The sequence below is a fragment of the Muscardinus avellanarius genome (assembly GCF_963383645.1).
Source record: "Muscardinus avellanarius genome assembly, chromosome: 4".
NCBI lineage: Eukaryota > Metazoa > Chordata > Mammalia > Rodentia > Gliridae > Muscardinus > Muscardinus avellanarius.
In genome coordinates this window covers 17,953,284-17,973,664 of record NC_137789.1, presented here as the reverse complement: position 1 = coordinate 17,973,664, position 20,381 = coordinate 17,953,284, and the positions used below count along the sequence as shown (strand labels likewise).

The 20,381-nt window shown below is 43.6% G+C and overlaps 1 protein-coding gene across 1 annotated transcript in view; it reads left to right on the top strand.

The window, feature by feature from the left end:
• Window positions 1-20,381, top strand: part of FER1L6 (fer-1 like family member 6) — a gene marked incomplete at its 3' end in the record, with an annotated part of 145,779 nt that overhangs the window by 60,087 nt on the left and 65,311 nt on the right. The window contains exons 17-21 of the mRNA XM_080694720.1: window positions 689-808; window positions 2,343-2,495; window positions 10,965-11,142; window positions 14,771-14,895; window positions 20,326-20,378. Coding sequence (XP_080550846.1) covers window positions 689-808; window positions 2,343-2,495; window positions 10,965-11,142; window positions 14,771-14,895; window positions 20,326-20,378 — 629 coding nt within the window. The remainder of the gene's footprint in view (window positions 1-688; window positions 809-2,342; window positions 2,496-10,964; window positions 11,143-14,770; window positions 14,896-20,325; window positions 20,379-20,381) is intronic.

Sequence of the window (20,381 nt, the reverse complement as noted above, 5' to 3'; positions counted from 1 at the left end):
AGGACCAGCCACAGTGAGCAAAGAGGGAATGTTCTGAGAGTTTGTTCATTTTCCCTTAAGCACATCAAGGTAGGCTTAATGAATATATCAAAGTAAATACTCTCAGAAGCCCTGCCCTTCTCAGGAGCGCCTGGCCTCTGTGTCTCAGGGATGGCTCCTGGGGCTGCAAGCATCGCTTTACCTCTAGGACAAGCAAGTGGTGAAGACCTGCTCTCTGGACCACACTGGGACCAACCCAGCTCTGCCTCTCAGTGGATACACGACTCTGTTTTCTTAGTCTTAAAATGGGAATTATTGTACCCATCCCCTAAGGTTGATAAGAGGAGAAATGAAGGATTGGTCTGCTAGTGAGAATATAAATCTTAGCTGCCATTATTATAATTGTTATTAAGTATCAGAAAGCCTAGACTCAGGTCCTGGTTCACAAAGCCATGTGACTTTGACAAATCCCTATCCTCTGACAGCCTGGCTTCTCATCTGTCTAAGGAAGGAGAAGTGGAATTCACAATCTCCATATTCTCACAATTTCTATTAAATGGGCAGTGTGTGCAGTAGTAGACCCCAAAATAGTCCTTGTGAAGAGGCTAGCTGTAGGGCTTACCAGCACATTCAGGGCTCCCCAGCAACAGGACAGTGTTTGCTGCCCAGACTTCTAGAAAGATCCATACTGATTCATGTCTCGTTCCAGGAGGCGATGTCCAAGGAGGCCAAGGGGATCATCCAGCAGCAAAAGACAAAGCTGTCTCTTGATGAAATGATCCGCGAAGCCCAGAACTTTGTGGAAAAAATCCGCTTTCTGGTTGATGAGGTAATCAACTCTAATGGCAGATCTCATACAGATTAGACCAAATGTCTTCCTAGTGACAGTTGGAAGTTGAATTAGGTTAAAAGATAGATCAGGTTTTTTTTTTTTTTTTTTTTTTTTTTTTGCCTTGCTGAATTGACTTTAGCTAGAACCGTTCATTTAGAGATAAGAGATTTTTAAGTTAAGCCAAATATGTATAGCTTTATTGATTTTTTTTTTTTACAAAGTCTGAGTATTCAGAAAAACAAAAAGCATGTTTTCTAACAGACTCAAGAATATTCAAAATACATACTCAGATGGTGGAAACTTTCATTGGCTTTCAGCTCTAAGAGGATTTAAACTCCTGTCCAGTAAAGGTCAAACAGCAATTCATTTTAAAGTTAGTCATAAACAATGTCTTCTGGAGACTTCTAAAATGACCTGGAAAATATTTGCTGCTGTCAGATACTGAAGCTCTTTCTTGTAACCTGCAAATGTGCAGAAACTTCCTAAGTGGGGTTTGTGGGGGAAGGCTTCAGGGCAAGGAAAAGATTTATTGCTTCTGTTGTTCTTGAAATTTTTAATCCTTATCTCAAATTGGTGGTCCCCTGGAGGCATCTTAAGTAGTCAGACAGACAGTGCATGTGGGAATTTTAATAAGAACCCCAAGGTTGAAACTAGGCATTGAGGGTTGGAGTCTGGGACTGACCGACTTTGGGCCCAGAAAACAATCTGTCTCTATTCCTGTATCAGAGAAGAGATGAATGACCCTTTGGGTACCAAGTATACCTGACTGTTAAGGTTGAGTAAGACCTTAGAGCATCTGCTTCCAGCCCAGGAGTCAAGCCTCCATTATAACAGTACTGATTCTTTTTGTTTTCGTAATTGTGCTGGTTCTGAAATGTGCATTTCACACTCCTAACATAATGAGCCACTTGGTATGAATGTCTGCACTCCTGGTTTTGATTAGCTCAACTTTAAAGTCTAATTTTCTGTGCAATTTAGCCGAGTTTCTTCTAAATAACCACCTAAAATGGAACTGGAATACTTGGTGGTTTTATTTTGGGTGTAAAGTTCCTTGTAGATTTGCTTTTCTTTACTTAAGGGTAAATGGAAAGACATTCATGGATTTCCGTTTTTGACTTTTTGTTTGAATATGATGGAAATTTTACCCGTCTTTGAAGATGTCTGATGCTTTGAAGCTAAATCATTATTATTGCATTGGGGGGAAAATTCAGGGGAAGTTGTAGAAAAATGTTTGTTCTACAGATGGAGAAAAGTAGGATGCTAAAGACACGCTACTGAATTGTGGGTCCAGCTTATATGTCCTCAAAGCATGATTCAGTTAGGCATATGGGATTTGCACATACTTTAATTTGTGACCTAAAGCTTTCTCTTCTCAAGAAAGCCACACTTAACCTGCTTGATTGCATAAATGTTAAAGAGGCTTGCATCATGGATTTTGTTTTGTGTAAGAGAACTTCTTTCAGGATAGGAGAACTCTGCAAGTACATTTGCTAAACACAGACCTGTAAAATCTCATTTCCTCTGCACACAGCCACAGCACACCATCCCTGACGTCTTCATCTGGATGCTCAGTAATGGCAAGAGAGTGGCGTATGCCCGCATCGCCTCCAAAGACCTGCTCTACTCCCCCGTCAGGGAGCAGATGGGCAAGCACTGCGGGAAGATCCAAACTCATTTCCTCAAAGTAAGTCTGCTCTACTTTTGGCTAAAAGAAGGAAAATGACTGCTTTCATTCCTGGGTGGCTCAGAATTTCTACTGTAAGTCCCTGTCTCTGACTCTTCTCCTCTGCTTCAAAGGTATGAGGAAAACCAGAACACCTTGTCTCTCATGATTCAATTTGCAATTCAGCAGGCTGCTATGAGACTGAATTTTTTTTTAAATTTTCCAATTATTATGTCACCAGATCTATATAAATATATTTTTAAATCTAGCAGCTATACATCAATATAGCTGTAATTTTTACTTCTTTGATTATCAGTAAGAATGAGGGGATAGAAGGAAAAAAGAGGAGAGAACAAGAGAGAGGAGAGGAGAGGAAAGGAGAGGAGAGGAGAGGAGAGGAGAGGAGAGGAGAGGAGAGGAGAGGAGAGGAGAGGAGAAAGACAGATTGAGATTCCAGATAGCAAAAATCAGGCCTCACAGTAAATATTACAGGTAAACAGTGGAAGTTCATAAAATGTCCTTCACTTCTCCAGGTGTCCACAGAGGCTGGAAAACTATTGGTATGCATACGGCAGCGGGCAGGCAGCTAGATTAGGAATCTCTAAGTGCTGTCCAGCTTCACGAGGCTCCTGTACCTGTGGTTATTAGATGCTGCCGATGGAAAGTCCCTTGTAAAAATTATCTCTTGCAATTCTAAAGACCACAATTCTGAGTCAGGCGTGGTGGCCCATGCTTATAATCCCGCACTTGGGAAGCTGGGACAGGAGGACTGCGCAGGTTCGAAGCCAGCCTCAGCTACTTAGTGAGGCTCTCAGCAACTTAGTGAGACCCTGTTTCCAAATAAAGTATAAAATAGGTCCTGGAGTATAGCCCAGAGGTAGAAAGCCCCTGGGTTCCACCCCCAGTACCACCCCCCACACACACACACAAAGACCAGAAGTCCCTAATCAACATGTTGATGTTGACAGGACCATGTCCCCTATGAAGGTGTCGGGGAGAAAAGTGTTCTGGGCCTCCCTCTTACTTTCTGGTTGATTCCTTGGCTTGTGCCAGCATTTTTACATGGCCTTCATTCTGTGCATGTGTGTGTGAGCGTGTGTGCGCACACGTGTACGTGTGTGTACCTGTATCTTCATGGTGGTACTGGGGGTGGAAGCCAGGGGCTTTTCTACTTCCGGGCTATACTCCCAGACCTATTTTATATTTTATTTAGAAACAGTGTCTCACTAAGTTGCTGAGAGCCTCACTCAGTAGCTGAGGCTGGCTTCCAACCTGTGCGATCCCCCCCCCACCCCCCGTCTCAGCCTCCCAAGTGCTGGGATTACAAGCGCCATCATACCCGGCTACATGACTTTCTTTTTAAAAGAACATGAGTCATGCTGGATTCATGGCCCATCCTATTCAAACATAATGTCACTTTAAGTTAATTAATTATTTATGCATTGACCCTGTTTTCAAATAAGTTAACCCTCTGAATACTGTGGATTAGGACATCAAGGGATGAATTTGGGGAGAACAAAATCCACCTGTAATAGAATTGCAGGGACAATATTTATTGGCTGTGTAATCTTGGGCAAGTTGCTTAGCATTCTTCATCTGTCTAAAGAATGTCCATCCCATTCTACATCCACGTATAGGATGGTTGGGAGGATTAAACGAATTAATCAGTGCAAGGAACACATGCCGTCAGTAATCACTCAGTAAGTGCTCAAACAGCTGGACATCAGCATCCTGGTGCATATTGCTGTCGTTGTATCCCCTTCAGATCCAGTCAGTTGTCTGTGACTCAGCATGAGATTTTTTTTGCCATGTAGCTAAAATAATTTAAAAACCCACTCCTATAAAACTGCAAATGAAAAAAAAAATTTTTTTTCTCACCCAAGTCATTCACCACAAACATCAGGGATTTTTTTTAACTTTTTCCATTCAAGAGGAATGCCTCTAGGGAGGCAAGAAACACTTGTCTTCAAACTAGCAAGCCGTTTCAAAAGGCCCTGTGCTAAAAATACTAGGAAACAGCATGAAGTTACTGTCTTCTAAATATTTTGATGTATCCTGGCACCATTTAAAATTAAAACAAAGAACAGCTGTCAAGTGAAGCCAGCAGAGAGAATTAAGAGGGAACAGAGAGCCTCTGCCCTGCGGCACTCGTAATACGCAGATCATCTTCCTCAATGTGTCCATAAGCCTTGGCTTCTTTATCTATCTGTATTTTCCTTTTGCTACGAGGATTGCTTTAGGAAGTCTTTGAATTCAATTACATATATGTAATGAAACATCTTGATAAGATGATTCTGCAAAACTATTTCCATTCCTGTTTTGATGGCTACCCCTGATTTTAACTCCCTCCCTCCCACCCACCACCTTCCTTTGTGCCCCTTTTATCTCACTGAACTGGCAAGTCTGAAAACAGCAAAGGCTGTACCAGGGAGGCACAGTCTTCCCACACCCTCCACTTAGTCTGGTTTCTTAATGAGGAAGTAAAAAGTGGGAAGAAATCATAGGACCTCTGAAATCTCTAACCCAGAGGTCCCCCAGGTTGATTCTGTTGCACAGCTTCCCATAAACATCCCACATTCAAATAACCTGTAGGCAGTTGCAGTTCAGTGTTAGAAACTCCTGCAGTTTCACAGTGCCTGCCCACTGGCAGGAGGCTGCAAGAAGTCCTGCAGTCAGGAAATAACTTTGTCTAAATCCATGTTTGCCAAACTTACTCCCCCAGAAGAGCTATTTACGACTTCAGAAAACTTCTCTTCTTTAGGGCTGTGGTCAACACTTTTACTGCTGTAATCCAAAAAATCTAAACACACAACTTAGAGGAGGAAAATTTATTTACTAACAGTTTTTGGATATTTTAGAGGCTCAATCCATGTTAGGGCAGGGAAAGGCATCAGGAAACGAGAGAGAGAGAGAGAGAGAGAGAGAGAGAGAGAGAGAGAGAGAGGAGCGAGCGCACACCACACACACACACACACACACACACACACACACACATACACACACACACACACACACACACACGGCTCTGTTTTCACATTGTAAATGCCAGAAGCCAGAAAGCAGGAGTAAGAGGAGCAGAAGCCATTCATAGTTCCCCAGGCCACACCCCCAGGGACCCGCCTTCTCCAGCCACACTGCACCTGCCTAGGTTACCACCCAGTAGATCTATTACAATGGATTTACCCACTGATGAGATTTCAACCCTCATGACTTAATTATATCAACTCTGAACATTTAATACCTGAGCTCTTCAGGGGACATTCTGTATCCCACCATATTACAGGCCCAGTTTGGGGACTAGTGATAGAGAAGGACCAAAGGTGTGTCATCTCCAGCCACACAACTAAGTATTAGTTTTGCTGAACTGTAATCAGGGTTCTATGATCTTTTCTTTTCTATAATATAAATATATTTATGATGCTATTAAAACTTCTGGAACAGAATTTACAGGACTCAGCCTAATTCTTTATCTAAAATATCATTTTCCCCCATTTAGTCCCATCTTCATTGTGCCTCCGATGGTTGCAAATGTGGAAAAGGAAACTCATTACCAAAAAGAAACCCTGTCTTTGTAAGGGGATGGATATGCTCAGAACCCAGAGTGGTACTCAGCCTTCCTCTTTTCCCCTCCCGAGTCCCCTGTGGGTGCTGGGTCCTCCCCTTCTCGCTCTGCTTCCGTCCGCATCCTATCTTATGCTCCATGCCTCTCAATCCTTTCATTTCTCTTTGGTTTCCAGCTTCTGGCCCAGGTTGCAAAAAGAAGTGATAGCTAAAAGTCATCCTCTGGGTCCTGTCCCGGAGTGAAACCTCCGGAAGGCCAAGAAGCCTTTCTCTCATTAATATTGATTGACCAACTCAAACACAGTTTGTCCATATTTCTACCACTCTCTCCTTTCTCTGACTTGCTAAGATTTCCTTTTTCTTCTGTGATACCTGGTATATGCCAGGACCCTGCTGGGAAGTGGGTGAGGTATGGTAGAGTCTAAGATTTTAGCATTCTGTCTCATGCAAGATATGTATTTTGGTGATAAAAATAGTTTTTGTGTACTTTTTATTGCTTAGTTATTTTTCTTTGGTGTGTGTCCATGTTATGCTCAAAGGGAAAGATCTTATGGTGGTTGGCCAGGCTTCAAGGGCACGTAAGAGCTGGGCGTGGTGGCGCAAGGTTGTAATCCCAGTGCTTGGGAGGCTGAGACAGGAGGATCGCACAGGTTCGAAGCCAGCCTCAGCTACTTACTGAGGCTCTCAGCAACTCAGTGAGACCCTGTTTCAAAATAAAATATAAAAAATAGGTCTGGGAGTATAGCCTGGAGGTAGAAAAGTCCCTGGGTTCCACCCCCAGTACCACATTAAAAAAAAAAGCACGTTAAAAAAAGGAAGGAGAATAAGGCAGAGGAGGAAGGCAGGAGCAGCAGACACACACCAAGCCAGAAGTGCATAGGAATCAAAACTTGGATGCCATTTTTGCAAGCAACTGGGGAAGTACTAATGCTGAGTGGATCCAACTTGGATGCTTAAGTGAGAGATTTTACATGGTCTTGCCAGCAATTTCATATATATGTGTGTATGTGTGTGTGTAAATTTAATATATATTTAACATATGCACACACACATATGTATGTATGTATGTATGTGTGTGTGTGTGTATACACACACACACACACATATATTTTAATATACAACCTGCCAATTCTAGGAGTGTAGAAGTGGTCCTTGAGGGGCCACTTTCCCAAGATTAACTGAGATTTGGGATCTAACTGGCAGTTCACACACGACCTTTTCACACACACCTTTTCTTTTTAAATAGCAGTAGGAATAAATGATGTTTTCTAACCCGGCATGGTGGTGCACCCTTATAATCCCAGTACTTGGGACACGAAGACAGGAGGATCACAAGTTTGTGGCCAGCACTCAGCTACTTAGTGAGGCCTTCTGCAACTTAGTAAGACCCTTCTTTCAAAATACAAAATAAAACGTAGGGCTGGGAGTATAGCTCAGAGATAGAATGCCCCCAGGTTTAATCCTCAGTTTCATACACATACACAAAAAGTGATGTTTTCTGTTGTTCTTGTTTTGCTTTAAGAAGCAGAGAGTACTGGATTATCTTGGGGCAAGTGTAGCATAGTGTTTTAAGAGTCTTACTGCTCACATGCTTAAAATTGAGGTCAGTAGATCAGCATCAACAGGAAGAAATGCATACTCTCAGGCTGGGGGAGTGTTAGCTCTGCGACCTTGGGCATTGTCTTAACTTCCCGAGAACGTCCATTTCTTTGTCTCTAAAGTACATTTAATAAAGCTGGGCGTGGTGGCACATGCTTGTAATAATCCCAGCATTTGGGAGACTGAGACAAGAGGATCGCAGTTGGAAAACCTCAGCTACTTAGTGAGGCCCTTTGCAACTCAGTGAGACCCTGTTTCAAAATAAAGAATAAAAAATAGGGCTGGGGTGTAGCTCGGAGGTAGAATGCCTCTGAGTTCCATCCCCAGTGCCGCAAAATAATAAATAAATAAAGTACACTTAATGAAAGTATCTACTTTATAGAGCTATTGTGAGGCTGAGTGATAAATAATGACTTGTTAGCAGTGTGCGGTAACAGGACATTCTGTGTGGAGGGAGAGACATTAGGTCAAAGCCTAGAATAGTACCAGTGCTCAACACATGCCCAATCCCATCATAATTAGACAGTAGATAGAAGGTTATGTAATCAGCAGTACCGTATGCTTCCTGGATGCTCTCTTAGACATTAGGATACCGTTGTGAAGCAACAGACAAAAATTTATGCCTTTATGAACTGATGTCCTACTGATGTTCACACATAGCAGAAGAATTTCTTTTATTACAACAAAGTAAGCTTAAGTCTCAATCTCTCTCTATCTCTCCCTCCTCTTCCTCCCTCCCTCCTTCCCTCCCCACCTCCCTTCCTCTCTCTGATTATGGAGATGGAACGCAGGGCCCCCAGCCCTGTGGACAAGTACTTTACCAGTACACCCCAGCCCTTCAAATACATATTTATTTTATTGAATATGTGCTCAATTTATTTCAGCTATTATAATCAGAGAAGTCATGGATCGGGAAGTATTTGTATTCCTATAATTAAAAAAATTACAAGTTGTAGAGTAGTTGCCTTTATCAGCAATAGGTGACCTTATTTGGATTCGTTTTTTTTTTTCCTGAGCTGAATAAACAATGGCATCCTCCTCCCTAAAGAATAAAGCCTGACTCCTCTGCTTACTGAGCAGATCCTCTCGCCTGCCCTGTCCTCTGACAGCTCTAATGCGCATTGCTGTTGTGATCCCTTCTGCTCTGAAAGCTCTCAGAGCTGTCCCTGCAGAACCAGGACTGGCTGGATGTGAGTTCCTATGACTCAGACCTTTGTTCATGCCTTTTCCTTTTTCTGGGATGTCAGGTCAACTGGTCCAACTCCAAGGTGCTGATTAAAGCTCAGGTAAATACAGTAGTGCCCCCTGGTTTATGGGGGATGCTTCCCAGGATCCTCAGTGAGCACCTGAGACAGCAGATAGGACCAAACTGTGTGTGTGTGTGTGTGTGTGTGTGTGTGTGTACATATATATTTTCCTTGCACACATACCCATGATTTATAAATTAGATACAGACATTAACAATACCTAATAACAAATTAGAAAATACTATTTTATTGTAATAAAATACTATAATAAAACTTATGAGTACTTACTTCCAAAATTAAGCATTTAATATTCCAGGGCTATGGGTAACTATAGAGAGTAAAACCAAAATCATGGGTGGGAGACACTCATTTGAATCTTTTCTTTTTGGGAGAAGGGTACTTGGGATTGAACCCAGGGGTGTTCTACCTTTGAGCTATATTCTTTACCCTATCTTATAAATTTAAAAAAAATTTTAAACAGTGTCTCATGAGGTTGCAGAGGGCCTTGCCAAGTTGCTGAGCGTGGCCACGATTCTACCATCCTCCTCTCTCAGCCTCCCAAATACCGGCATTGCGGGCATGCACCCAGCTTCCTTTGAATCTTTAGAAAGGATGGAGATGCCCTCTTCTCCTTCTCTGCTCCCTTAGTGTTTCTCTCTTTCCATTCAAGTAAACGAATGCAGGTCAGGTCGGAGGGAGGGCCAGGCTGTGTGTTATTTCCCGCCATGATCTCCTGCCCCTCCTCTGCAAAGGCCCAGCAGCCCTTGCACAAGTCACTAAATTAAGTTGATTCAAATCTGCTTGCAGAGCCCACAGAGCAAGATAAAAAGGCAAACAGCTATACTCAATTTTGAAGTCAGACGCACTCGATGGGGGCCTTGGAAATTGTCAGGGCAAGTTCTGTCTTGTTGTAATAGGATTTTTTTTTTATAGCTCATGGAAGGAAAATGGTATTGAAGAAAGGAGACATTACTGATAGGAAATTCTTAAAAAGTGCCACGAAGAGGCATTTAAGAGAGCCAAGAAAATTGGGAGTGGTAGCCATGTCTTAGAGGTGGTAGCCATGTCTTAGAGGTGGTAGCCATGTCTTAGAGGTGGTAGCCATGTCTTAGAGGTGGTAGCCATGTCTTAAAGGTCATCTGCTACTCTCAGAATGATGGCTTTGATAGCAATCCTAAACACAGCTAAGTCTAGGGTCTAGGAGTCTGTAGATGGGGCGAGAAGTCCCCCAAACCTGGTGACTGAGAAATAAAGGAGGCACACTGCATTAAATTGTTTTACTTCAGATCCTAAGAGTACATAGTACATGTATCACATCCATACAGATGCACACACATCCATTTATACATCCACATACTCCAGGTATACCCTCATCCCACACACTGATACAGATATAAGTACAATCACACACACACACACACACACACACACACACACACACACACACACACAAACAGCTGAGCATATTCCAAGGAGAGGAAGCAGAGTAGCCAGGGAACCTGAAACACTGCATGAGGAAGGGGTGAAGAAGTCCAGGTGTGTAGGCAGGCAGGAAGGATGTGGCCAGGCAGGTAGGTTCCTCAAGCACACAATGGCCTGGCATAGGCCAGAGGCATGGATCTCTGGATGAAGCAGAGAGGTAGGCGTTCAAGTTGGAGCTTCAGGACTTGGAAGTCCCAGGAAGGAAACTTCAGCTCAGTGCAATGAAGAAGTCAGATGCGGGGTTCATAGTCAAGAGTCTAGATGCAATCATGTATTCTTAGTTTGAGTTTCAGCTCTATTACTTAAAAACTGAGAGACCTTAGACAAATTACTTAATGTTTCTGAGCCTAAGCCTCCTAATTTTTTACCCAGGGCCCATAAACATACCTACCTATTAGGTTTAAGTGACCCAGGGCTTGGCAGTGCTTAGCACAGTGCACGTTTAAGCTGTGGGCCCCTTGAAACCTGGGTCCTCTGGAATTGTGGGTCATAGCAACTGGGGCTGCTTCTCTATGTGAGCCTCCAGGAAGGACCTCTTCTCAGAGTGAGGTCCACACTTGTCACCTGCTAACAAAGCGCTCTTCCTCTACCCTTGCCCCAGCTTCCTGGGAAAAGGCCAGCTGGTTGGTCGGTGCAAGCCAAAGTTGACGTGTACCTATGGCTAGGCTCCAACCGATACTCCAGTGCCGTTTTGGACAACTTGCCAACAGGCTATGAAGCAGAAGTGCACTCCAAAGCAGCCGCCACTGCCCACCCTCCATGCAACCTGCTCTACCAAGGTACAGTGCCCACTGGGCAAAGAGGGGCATTTGATGTCTCCAATGGGCTTCTGTGGTAACAGTGAGGCGGATAGCATCCGCACGTTGCTTGAGCACTGTTTTAGGACCAGCTTCTGTGCCTTCTTTAATATCATGTCAGAGTGTTCTTCCTTACCTGCCAATGTTCCACTTAGAAGCAGAAACTGAAGTCACAAAACTCATCTGCAATAAACATTTGTGCTTCTCTGTTAATGGAGAGAAAGCAATTTCAGTTTCTTTGCAGGCAGGCAGGCTATGTGGGTTGAGTTTGCCTTTTAAGCAAAACATATCTTTTTAAAGAAGTATCAGGAACTGCTTGTGCTTGTGTTGATAAGGCTTATGGAATCAAGGCAGATTTCCCCTTAGATGGCATTGAGGTTTTGACCCGTAATCTCCCAGAATCGCTCAGTGGAGACTGGTATCGGTAGGGGTAGGGTCCCTCATGTATCCCTTCAATTTTTGTCCTGGCTGCTTATAGAAAGTTGGTATACTTTATGGAATATGTTCTTCTATATAGTTAATTTTATGAGTACCATCATGTTTACATTTTCAACTTTGAATTTTATTATAAATGTCAATGTCTTACAATTGCATTTTTTCATTCTGTTTTCAAGTCACTTCAATTTGCACGATTTTTTTTTTTGCTGTGGAATTCAGATAAATCAGATGGCAGTTTTTCCTTCACTGCTCCCAGAGTTGAGTTTTGAGTGGAGCAGTATTAGATACACTGGAGAACTGTACACACACACAGGTCTTGTCTGTAGTCCAAGCTTCCTCTGATGTTAGCTGGCCTTGACTGCCACTAGACTCTCAGTGGCTCAATCAACAGAGAAGATTATGCATCCAGTCTTTGAACTCATGACATCTGTGCCCATTGTCATGTGCCCATAAGCACAGTGTCTTTTTAGAAGATGCATGATACCTATCATGTGCCAAATGTTGTGCCCTATACATAAGATCTCACTTATTTTTCACATGAACTCTATGAGGATTTTTTTCACTTTATAGATGGAGAGACTATGTATCAGAGATGCTTAGAGATTGCCCAAGAGCACACAGGTAGCAAATCATGGAGGAACCCATCTCCACGCCCTTGTTTGTTTGTTTGTTTGTTTGTTTCTATTGTTCTCCACCCTGCCTTTAGAGAGATTTTTGTCTTTGGGCAAGTAACACCCATATCATGTTATTTTCCTGTTTCTATAGACGCTATCTCTGGAGACCCAAGGCATGCTCACTATCATAGCTACTAACGATTCAGAGGAGAGGACAGGCTTATACCAGTGATTTTGATTCTCTCCAGCATGTTGGTTTCATGGGGTGACCTAATATGCTGTGTACTGACGTTGATGTCTTTGGCTGCCTTCCACACCCATGGAAGGATTTCATGCTCTAAAGAATAGCCATTCAGCAAATAATTAGTCCGCACCCATATATGGAAAGCATGGTGGAAAACTTTCAGGGGATGTAGAGATGAAAGAGAGGTGATGCTGACCCCCACGTGAGGCAGTCAGGCATATCTCTCTGGCCACAAGGGGAAAGTGAGCGTGGCACAACAGATGGACCTCCAAAGTGGGAGGAGGCTGGCTGTATTAGTCCAAGGAACAGAACTCGTAAGACTCCAGGTTTCAAAGAAGCAAAGACTTAGACTAAGAGAGTGCATCCACTAGAGCTGTACAGTGTCCTGCTCATGGGGCTGTGACCGGCCACTCTGTTAGAATCCCAGGGGTAATCATTTCAGGGTCAATTCATAGACATTCCAAGTTCATTCCCAGCTGAGAAATCTGCCAAATTCCATAGTATGCTGAGGACCATGGGGGTTGGCTCCTAACACACTCCTTTCAGGAAAGCTCTGTGTCATCTGCAGAGCATTCCTTTATCTCTGTAATGTTAAGGGTTTTTTTATTTTGTTTTGTTTTGTTTTGTTTTGTTTTTGCCAGCAGGGCCCAGTGCATTCACGAGATGGCTCACTAATGTCTGTAGGATAGGAAGAGGAATTTAAGAATCAAATATTTTGCTGTTCTGAGTTGGCCGTAGATCAGAGAACCCTATACTATGAGTACCTGGGGTTAACTGGGGAGTTTGCAGAGCACAAGTGTCCACATTCATTCCAGGGTCTGAGACATAACTGATGAGGTTTCTACATTCTCCAGGATCCATGTGCATCTCCATGTAGTCAGACAATGGCATAGGGTGGAGAGACAGAAATGTGAGCAGTTTTCAGGGGACATAGTAAAGAAATTGCTTGAGGTGTCCCCTGGCCTCTGCCCGTTTAGAGTCCAAGTCCTCTAGCACACACTACAGCAATGTCTCTCCCTCCACATGTTCTTTGCCTGACTCTCTCACCAACCACTCATCCCTGGCTTCCTGTCACTGAGAGTTGAATGTTCATCTTCTACCCTCTCCTAGGAACTCTCCAAGGGTAAAGGCTATCCTAGTTACATTAGACTCCTTGGAAACCATGAATGTACCTTAGAGACCAATGCCATACACAACAGACACTCAAAAATGCCATTGACTGCCAGAAAAAATAACTCAAGATATTTATTGAGTTTATTCAAGTAAATATCCTGTGGGGCAGCCCCTTACACATATGCATGCATGTACACACACACACACACACACACACACACACACACACACACACACACGACTGGAAACAGGAGAATCACTAGGGAATACGGGATATTTTAGAAACATAAGTGGATTTTAGAATCATACAGAAGTAATATCCAGGCTGTGCAAACTGAGGGAAAGCATTTTAGCTCTTTTGTGGGCACTTTCCCTTGCCTATAAAAATGGGAGAAAATATATATATATATATCATAAGATCATTGTGAAGATTAAGACAGTCACCGTGAGAAAGAGCCTCCCTTTCAAGGCGAACATCTCCCCCAAGTCTTCTTGTTTATAACACCACAGTTCATAGTAGACAAGTTATGGACCCAACCAAGGTGTCCATCAAGAGATAATTGGAATATACACACAATGGAATTTTTACTTGGCCATAATGAAGAACAAAATTGTGTCATTTGCAGGGAAATAGATGGAATTAGAGAATATTATGCCAAGGGAGAGCAGCCAGTCTCAGAAAGTCAAATATCGTGTGTACTCATTCATATGTAGAAGGTAGAGAGAAAAATAGGGAAAAAGGGACTTCGGGCAAATGAGGAGAGAGGCCAGGAGAAGAGTGAAAAAGGTCTAGGGGAGGGAGATGAGAGTGAGAAAAAGAAGAGGCTTGAAGAAGGGAACAGTTCAAGGTATATCTGGAGTATGTCCATATAGGAAGGTGTCACTACTAACCTCACTAGCATGTGGGGAGGGAGAGGAAGGCAGCCAAGTGGAATGAGGAGGGAAATACCTAGTGATGTGTGTGTGTGTCACTTTGAAACTCACTATGATGTATAATTACAATTCACCAATAAAAGTGCAGAAAGCAAAGTACTCTATCAATGGTACCTCTTCCTGTTCCTCACCGCCTCTATTCAGCCGCAGAGGAGGGTGGCACTGGTCACCTGTGGATGCGCAGAGGCACATCACCTCCAGACACTCATTCACCCATGCCGCTCCTAAGAAGCCTGCTAACCCGTCTCTGTCTGTGATTCGCCCACAGCCCGGCATGTCTTTCAGCTGAGAGCGCACATGTACCAGGCCCGGGGCCTCATCGCAGCTGACAGCAGTGGACTTTCAGATCCCTTTGCCAAAGTCTCGTTCCTGTCCCACTGCCAGACCACAAAGGTAACTGGGAAGCCAGCCCGCCTCCTTCCTGCAGCCAGCAGCTGGCCCGCAGAGAGCCCTGGAAAGAAATATGGGGGGCCTGTGTCCCACACCTGCCTCTCTGCGTGTGTAGGTGATTCAGACTAAGAAACAAGCATGGGCCAGGAGGGACAGTCATGTGAAGGTCTGTTATTTCCCTGAGAGCCATTGTCCTAGGGTAGAGGGAGTAAGTCTTGAAGGAAAGGAAAGATGGGAGGGAAAGAGGAAGGAGTGGGACCAGCCAGCCGGGGCACCTGCTGGAGTGCTGGGCACAGTGTGCAGTGCAGTGGGGAGCGAGCACAGGAGAAGACAGCACTGACGACCCTTGAGAGGCTTGGGCGCATCACTACCAGGAAGGGCTCCTAATCAGCAAGAGTCAAGTAGGATGTTTTCCCCCTACATCCTGTTCTCTAAGGATTCACTCTGTTCTCTGATTTGCTGCTTGGAGAGCTTAAGCTCTATTTTAAAAAAAATGTCCCTGGGAGGAAAGACACAAAGAGTCCCGAGGTCACCTTGCAGCACATCTACTCTAGAGCTGTATGTCTTTGAGCAAATAATCAACTCACCAGGCCTGTCATCTTCATATAGGGCTGTTGTGAAAGGGGCGAAAAGTTAAGTGAATAAAATGATTGATAAATGGTGCCCATTATATTGGCCGGTGTTAAGAGGGCTAACATTTTTTCTCCAAGGCAAAGCCTGGGACCTGGTTGACGCATTGGACTGTGTTTTGATTTATGATGCGCAGACCAAGAGGATGATGATGTGAACCAGCATTGCATCTGTTTACCTGGTGCCCGTCAAATGCTGGCTCTAGAAAGTGCAGACCAAACCCTGCAGCAGGCTGTGCTGTGATAAGCCCCCAGTGCAGGTCTTCACAGTCCTGCAGGAGAAGAGACAGGGGAGGTTTGTTCTGTCTGGGAGAGAGTCAGGAGAGCCTCAAAAGGAAGGTGACCCATCCTCATTATGTGACTCAGCGTGAGAATGAGAAGCCAGCAGACCATTTCTTCCTTCCTGGGCACTGAGAGGTTGGATACAGCATGGTAATTATGAGTGTAGACTCCATTGCCCTGGTCCCAATCCAAGATCTCTCCTTTATTATCTATGTGACTAAGCAAAACGCTTTTTGTGTTTCTGCTTCTTCCTCTGTGAATAGGGATAACAGTAATGTGTATACCTCCCAGAGTGAAAACACCCACGACCCTGCCTAGCTTCGCCCAGTTTCCAGCTGATCACTTCTTGTTGCCGTGTTGTTTTCTGGTCTGTGATTGAGTTTTCTACCATTGTGTTTTCTGGAGAGTTCCCAGCAAGAGAAATCTCAAGCAGTGGGCACCTGGGGCTCTTCTCCACCTGCCAGAACAACTCTGTAGTTCCAGGACCTCTGAAGTGACCCCTGGGTGGTCAGGGAGTTGAGTGAGCTCTATGGGCTGTGATATAATTTCGCATTTTCCATATAGTATCTTCATTTGATTTAGATCTGTATCTTGAAGTAAAAGATGGCTTTTGTTTATTAAATGATTACCTGAAAGGGAAAATAGGTTCTGTTGCGCCCTGGATTTGCCTCCATACTTTTTAATCAAATAGCTAATTTCTGTTGATAATAATAGTTATATATTTAAAAGCTCCCCACATCCAGGTATAATGCTAAGCAATTCTTGTGCATTGCTGGCTACTCCTCACTGCAGCCCAATGATGAATGTTAGTAGTGTCACCATTCTGTGGAAGAGGAAGGTGAGGCTCACAGACTATATAGCTAGAAGATGATGGAGCCCAGATGAAAGCCCGGTTTGTCCAGTTCCAGGGTCACCTTGCTTAACCATTCTGGTCCCATTTTGGTAAGAAAGGTTTCCAGTTCCCCTGTCCTGTTTCTATATTGACTGCCTCGAAGGTACTGAGGGAGACAGGCCTCATGAAACACTATCTGTGATAAGGAAAGCCATGCCTGGAGGACCTGTGGGCAGGGCTGAGTCCCAATGCTCTTGGTAGAACCCCATAAACTGACCACTGGCACACAGCAGAAGCAGCCTCTGAAGGCTGGTCCTGCAAACCAATCCACAAAGTGACTTAATGGTACAGAGTATTCTAAAGAGGAGAGTCCACTCATTGTAAATACCACTGAGGATATGGGACTTAGAAATCTGTCACTACAGGATAAAGGGAAAGAGAGAAAGCTCCTGCAGAGAAAGGCTTTGGGGCAGGTAGGGAAAGGAGCCAAGGAGAAGGGAAAGAGTTCTTAAAGGATGGGGGCGGGAGCCGGAGGTTTCCAACAATCAAACTGATGCTTCGTCCTGAAGACATGGATGAGTAGACAAGCTTGCCCCATGCACTAAAGCTAACACATGGCAGGCATTTGCTTTCTTTCCTCCTGTAGATAGGACCTCAAGCGCATGCTAGGCAAGTGTTTTACATTTCTATCCATAAACATTTGCTCATCTATAAATGAATATGAACTGGGATGCAGTGTTTTTTTTAAGGGTAGGTTAACAAGCACTAGTTGAGTTCCTACTATGTGCAAACAACTAGCAATTGAAACCTTTTATCTCAGACAATGCTCATAACAACTCCACATGGTAAATGTTGATCTTACATAAATGAGGAAAACTAAGCTTTGGAGGGATTTAATCACTTGCTTACTATGAACATAGAATAATAATAAAATCAGTATTTCATTCAGGGTTATGTGATTCTAAAGTGTACTCCTTTATGGTATCTGATTCCCTCTTCAAAGTGTCAACTAAATGCTGACATAACCTTCCAAAAAAAAAAAAAAGTAACCCAAAAAAATGCATAACTCTTCAAGGAAGCCCTTAAAAATGAGGCTCATCCTAGACACCTTGGCAGAGGAGTAGGAGAAGGTGTTTTTTTCTGGGTGAGCTTTTGGGACCTCTTGAAGGTGACCATGTGGTCTTTTGCACATGAGAACAACTCCATTAATATGCATGGTGAGGTTTGGATGAGACCTCTGCTCATATAGAGCAGTAGAAAGTATACAGCAAGTGCTCAATGAGGGGTAGCCAGTGTCACCATCACAGCACTGCTAAAATGACTCATGCTCCTGTGTGAAGGACAGCCACATAAAGAGCTGTTAGGTGCCTGCAGTGTGCAGGGTGCTGTGCTCGTGCCTAACACTGTGCCCAGCACACCGTAGGTCCTGACTGTGTCATGATAATGAGTGAATGGATGGCGGCCTCTGGAATCCTGTCAACTGGCATTTACAGGCCTGTACCAAAGAAGACATCGAAAGATTCCTCTTGGAAAGACCGTAAATTGCTTTTTATTACACTGTCGGGTGTCTGCTACAAAACAGATCTCCTGTCTATTTATAAAAGCAACATAGAAACTCAAGGTTCTTTGTGTCGTCAGCCTCTGACACAGGGTAACTGCACTGCAACTCCATGCTTCTGTTTACTAGTGAGATGAAGCCTTTTTTTCCTGTCAGGAAAGTTGGATTTTTCTCTGAAATATTATGCTTAAAGCTTCATTGTGTTTGAGGCACAAAATACTCTAAGGTCACAAAACAAGAAAAGAAGGAAATTAAAGAAACAGATTTCTTTATGATTTACACAAAGGGCAATAAAAATATCCTTTCATGACCATGGTACAAATGATTTAATGCTTTACCAGAGAGAAATCCATGCAGATCTCTGAGACAACAGTTTTATGAGGGTTCTGGAGTCTAGGAAGCTAGTCCAGGCCAGACTTTTCTCCTAGCCCTCCTGGCAAGGGCTCAGTGCAGAGGTGCAGTGGAAATCTCCCCAGGCCCCAGGGCTGCGCAACATTTGCTTGTGAAATCATGCATTTGATGGTGCAGCCTGGAAAAGAGAGAGAGGTGACTGTGGGCTTTTTTGCAGAACTGGTCTCACATATCAATAGGGCAGCTGCCTCCTTCCCTCCTGACCTGAGACACATCTGGCCTTTAGTTCTGTGAAACTGCTATGTTTCCAAACTAAACAGAGAAGAGGATTTAATTCCAAAGATTATCTTCCTTCTGGAGGTACCTCTAGAATGTCCTGGGAGGGGCTCTGAGCCAACCCCAGGTGAAGCCATCACAGAGCTGGACCAGTTATACCTGTTATTGTCCTGTGACCTGCCGGCATCCAGCCCTAGCAGAGTCGAGGTTCGTGTGTTGATGAGGGGGAAACTGAGGCCGATGAGAGAAGAATGCCACATGAGATCAGTCTTTCTCCATCTTATTCAGGATTTGTTACAGTTTTTATACCTTTTTTGTTGGCAGAAAAGCAAAGGAACAGTCATGCAAGCAGGATTTCCAAGGACAGGAAAAAGTTATTATTTGTTATAAAGTTTAGGGCAAGGGTGCCAGACATTTAAATAATCATAGTGTGTTTTGTCTCACTTCACAAGGCTGACTCAAACTCAGTCTTATACAGTGGCTCTAACTAAGGTCAGTTTGAACTTAATATTTGGCCCAATAACTTTATCCTTGGGGAAAAATCTTTGCTACCTGAGTCTCTCACAAGCCGCTGCCCATCAGTTTTAGTTATAATGTTTATACATAAAATTTCAATTATACATATTAATCCAAATAATCCTAAAATAATTTTAAGAAAGAAAGGAATGCTAGACATTCTTCATGGGGGAATCTATGCTGTTGCGGGTCCCCTGGTCGAGCTTTCTCAAGATCTGCAAAAGATGCGATAGCAGTGACCTTTGGTTCCTCTACCTGTATCATGCTTCTCCAAATTGTGACTCCAAAGTGAACCCCATCAAAGAAAGATATGAGGCAAAGTGGTGAGAGTTGCTTTTAAAACTTTGGCCTATTCAAAACAGTAAATAAATATCCATAAGCCCATAGAATTCTATACAAGGAAAATTTGATTTTGAATTCAACTTTATAATATTTGATGATAATAATTTATTTGCTCCTAAGTGGAGATTCACTAGATCCCCCATCTTCATTTTTCTTACCCATAGAATGGAGGCAATACTGCATCTCCCTGCTGAGGGAGGATGAGGTTAACAGCCTGGGCTTTGGTGCCCAGGAGATCCAGTGTCAGTTCTGCCATCTGCTGGCTCTGGACAAGTGAAAATAAACTTCCTGTTCTTTAAAATGTGTATCAACAACTCTACTCATAGTCATGGTGAGGTCTGAATGAGACTGTGCATGTACAGAGCAGTAGAAAACATAAAGGGAGGCCAGTGTTATCATCAGAGCACTGCTATGAGGAGTGAGCTGAAGTAATTTATGCACATAGAATATGAAGCATTAAGAATATAAGCTCCTGCAGGGAAAGAGCCTTTGCCTTCCCTTGAACATTGCAGATGTTTGGTTTATGGAATCACTTGAATGTTGAATGAATGAGCCAGGGTGGTGGTGATGGGCTCTCTTTGTGTCTGTTGAATGACCCTGGAGCCCCCTAAACCCACCTGAGTGGTTCTTTTGGTCCCTCCTTCCAGGTCATTTCCCAGACTCTGTCCCCCACCTGGAACCAGATGTTGCTGTTCAATGAGCT